The 3,786-nt window shown below is 47.3% G+C and overlaps 1 protein-coding gene across 1 annotated transcript; it reads right to left on the bottom strand.

Moving 5' to 3' along the window:
- Nucleotides 1-668: 668 nt before the first annotated feature.
- Nxt1 (NTF2-related export protein 1) lies at nucleotides 669-1,449 on the bottom strand. The gene has a single exon (XM_070530508.1). It carries the CDS (start codon nucleotides 1,257-1,259, stop codon nucleotides 828-830), a length of 432 nt encoding a protein of 143 aa, XP_070386609.1. The 5' UTR covers nucleotides 1,260-1,449; the 3' UTR covers nucleotides 669-827.
- Between the last annotated feature and the right edge of the window lie 2,337 nt (nucleotides 1,450-3,786).

Here is a 3,786-nt window from a genome sequence, read left to right on the forward strand (position 1 = left end):
AACATGACATCATTGCAAGCCTCTTACAGGAGGTGCACAAGATTGCTTGGAATAAGCTTTTGGCAAAATCTCTAGTGCCTTCGGCATGTGATGAACATGTGCATGGTGATAAAAAAAAAACAGTATAGAAAAGATCATGTAGTATGTGCACCACATGTCCACTTAAAATGGTCATTCAAAGCTATCACAATTGAATCAGTCATGCTTATCCTTGAGATAGAGACCGAGTGCTCATAGAGAGCCTGAGTCACTTGTCCTGGGAGCAACTCCAATGACGACTGCTACTCGCAACTGCTGTGAAAATAGGCTTTGGCAGCTGAAAGACAGACCACCGACATTTGCAGCGTGGGTATTTCCTAACTACCGGCCTTGGAGTTTTAAGCATGCCTTTTTTTTGCTGACTTAACTCTGCAATATTAGTCTCTATACCTTGCCTTTAATCTTAGCTGGCGTTATAAGTTGACAAAAAATTGCATGGGTTTCGACAATATCAGTACAACAGTTCGGCTGACAATGAAACTGTGTGAGGACTCCTTGAAAGCTCTTACACAAGATAGAAGTAACTTGTAAAGTAATAATGCCCTAGAAATTCGTGGATGAGCCAACATTGGTTTTTCACCATACGTACCGGCTAATTCCATATTTCACAATGACACAAAGTCGTGATATCCAGCTTTGCGGACAGAAACTATTTTTACTTTACAAACGTATGGTCGTATGAGACATGGAAGTTGGATACATCACGCAGAAGTACACATAATGTTAATGACGAATGCAGCTACAGATTCTGCATTTTCTACCGTGGACAACACACACAGTCCGCCCAGTCACACCGGTGCAGGTTCCAGAAAACGAAACGTATCCACAACAATCTTCCACACCGTGCCTTGAGCCGTCAGCACAAAGGATTCCGTGTAGGGTAGCCAGCGCTTGCCTGAAAACTTGATCTGGCCAGCAGTTACAACATGTATCGTTGTCTGGCCTTGGACGAATTCACCACGAAAGGGCTGTGCATCAGCGCAAATGAGATCAGTCTCGCACGACGGAAGCGATTCGTAGAACTTGCTGATAGCTTCCTTGGTGCTGTGCGGGTTGCCATTCCATACCAAGTTTGCAGTGTCAAGGAAGAGGTTGCCGAGCAGGTGTCGCCGTTTCTCAAGGGTCTCGTAGAAGAGCCTAGCGAAATCTTCTCCGGCTTTAGCCGCCTCGTCCTCTTGCTGCTGGTAAAAGCGTGCATCTGAGCTTTTCATTGCTGCCATAACGGTAAATGAATGATGCTACGCGCGCACGACTCTCGCAGCTTCAACTGTGTCTACAAACAACGCACAGAACACCCACAGGTTCCTCGCCGTCCTACCTGCAGCATGCATGCATGGCGCATGGGGTACGCATGAATACGCATGGAGCATGCCTATGCATGTTATGGAGACCCCATCGCCCATTGGGTCCCACTTCTCGGAGGCGATTTCGGTAGCGACTGCAGCGCCATCGAACGAAGAATCGGCGGTGCAAGAACGGGAAAAAACAAACGAAGTTGATTTCCTTCCTCTATATATAGAGTTTGCACCCTTTGGAGTGTATATTTGCCACACAACGATAATCATCATCTGTTTTGCCTGTATTTCCTTTCTTGAAAAGCCCGCGTCCGCTACTTTCCTGTCGGAAATGCCATGTCATGCTGATAATGCGCATGCCGTTCGTTACTGGAAAGTACCGGGCTTGCCACATTAAAGAAAGGAAATGCGGACAAGATAGATGACGATTGTTGTTGTGTGGCAAAAGGGTGTAATTTTGCTTAAAGGGGCCCTGAACCACTTTTTATCGAGGTGGAGAAAGACATTTGAAGTGAAGGTAGGCTATTTCAGAACCACTTTGCCGCAAAAAGTACTTCGATGCGTTCAACAGAAGCAGAGTTATCGGCAATCAAACACGGCCTCAGCTGTGCTCCCCTTCCTCCTCCACTACCTTGCACTGCGAAGGCTACGACGGAGACGTCACCATGGCGCGCAGTTCAAATTTCCGATTTGGTGCCTATGCCGCGCTAAACGTAAGCCAAACGCGGCTGTCCTCAGAGAGCCGCAGTGCGCTTAGAGCCATAGAGCCACTGGACTCGTGGCGGCACCTTGCGGCGGCCGCGGTGCTTTATGACGAAATAAAGCTCACAGAAAAGAGCGAGGATCATGGGGTTTTCGAAACGAGAGCGTTTGAGAAAAAGGTGACTTCGCGCTCCGCTTGCGAGCTCCACGGACCGCGTACAACACAGAGTTGCGTACGACAGCAGAACTTGGCTGAGATGTTCACAACAGCGTATGCTACCCGCGGACTATGTTATTTCACCATGCCCGAGGGGAGGTTCAGGGCCCCTTTAAGTGTGCTAAGAATACGGTTGAGTGGGACGAGCATAGGGGACGAGTGTTATTGTATGAAACCATATATGACCCTATCAAACTCTATGGCAGGGGCGGTGCATGGTTGCGGTGAGACAAGCGACGACGAAAAATGGCGGCGCTGCGATCGAACTGGATAGGGCCACATCAAGGTCGCGTCAGTCGCGCCGTCGAAAACATATGGCTGAAAACTGCTCGGTTTTCCCTTCAGTACCTAGCTGAGCACAGTAACAAGAAAGAAACTTTACAAGGATTTAGTTGAAGCTATGATGCCAGTGCCATTGTACCGAATGAAATACTATGAAGGCCCAGTACAAGATGTTTTAAAAAGAGATAAAAGGATGCCAGTGAGAGCAAGCGTAAAGTCGTTCTTCTTTAAATTGCATACATCTACCCTTCCGGTCAAAACATGGATAACCGACAAAGGAATATTTGTACCATGGACGACAAACTGTGCGCTATGTAACAAGCCGGAGACCATTGAGCACGCCTTCATTGAGTGCTGGGATGCAATTTTTTATTGGGACGTCTTGCAAAGAACTCTTAAAAAGGAACTGCCGATAACAGCACAGGGTATACGTTTCCTGCCGGTAGACAGCCATCAGGGCTTTCCGTACGACATGATAATGCTCCTGGGCCTCCATAGTCTTTGGAAGACACGGATGGCGGTAACGCACGCCGATGCGAATGCGCGCTCAGCACGAGAAAATTTTGTTGAAAGCATCATTTTCGTACGTGAGATATATCGTGTACAGGCAGATCCGCCTGACTGGTTGGGTATTCTTGATGAATTAGTGAATTTCAAGAAATTTTAGCTTGTCACGTTGGTCCAAGTAGGCCAACGTGTTTTTATGTATGTATGTAATTTTGTGAATAAAGAAAAAAAACTCGTGGCTGAGTGGTAGCGTCTCCGTCTCACACTCCGGAGACCCTGGTTCTATTCCCACCAGCCCATCTTGCAAGGTGTTTTTTATTTATGAAGTGCCTTCTGGGATTTATCGCTCACGGCCAACGCCGCCGACACCGACGACACCGGCTTTTCTGCGACACGAGCTCCTTAACGCTTTCGCGTTAATAGAACATATCGGCCCCATCCGGCGCCCTGTACTCAGTTTTACGGGAAGTATTTATGATAGAAAAAGAATTTAAAAAAAACCCTGCAGTGCAACATGCCTTTCATGTTTCCGTCTTCCTCGCGTAACAGAGAGCGGGCTAATTGGCACGTTTAAAATTTTTATTGCTGGCGGCACTCGGGAGCCGAAAACAGTTTTAGGTAGCGATTATATGCTAATTTTTGGCCCGTAAGCCGTGTGAAATTTTATTTCCAGTCCATGCTTAACAACAACAAAACTCAGTGCCCTTCCACTCTGTGAAGGATGACCAGCGAAGCTGTGTATGC

This window comes from Dermacentor albipictus, chromosome 1, assembly GCF_038994185.2.
Source record: "Dermacentor albipictus isolate Rhodes 1998 colony chromosome 1, USDA_Dalb.pri_finalv2, whole genome shotgun sequence".
Taxonomy (NCBI): domain Eukaryota; kingdom Metazoa; phylum Arthropoda; class Arachnida; order Ixodida; family Ixodidae; genus Dermacentor; species Dermacentor albipictus.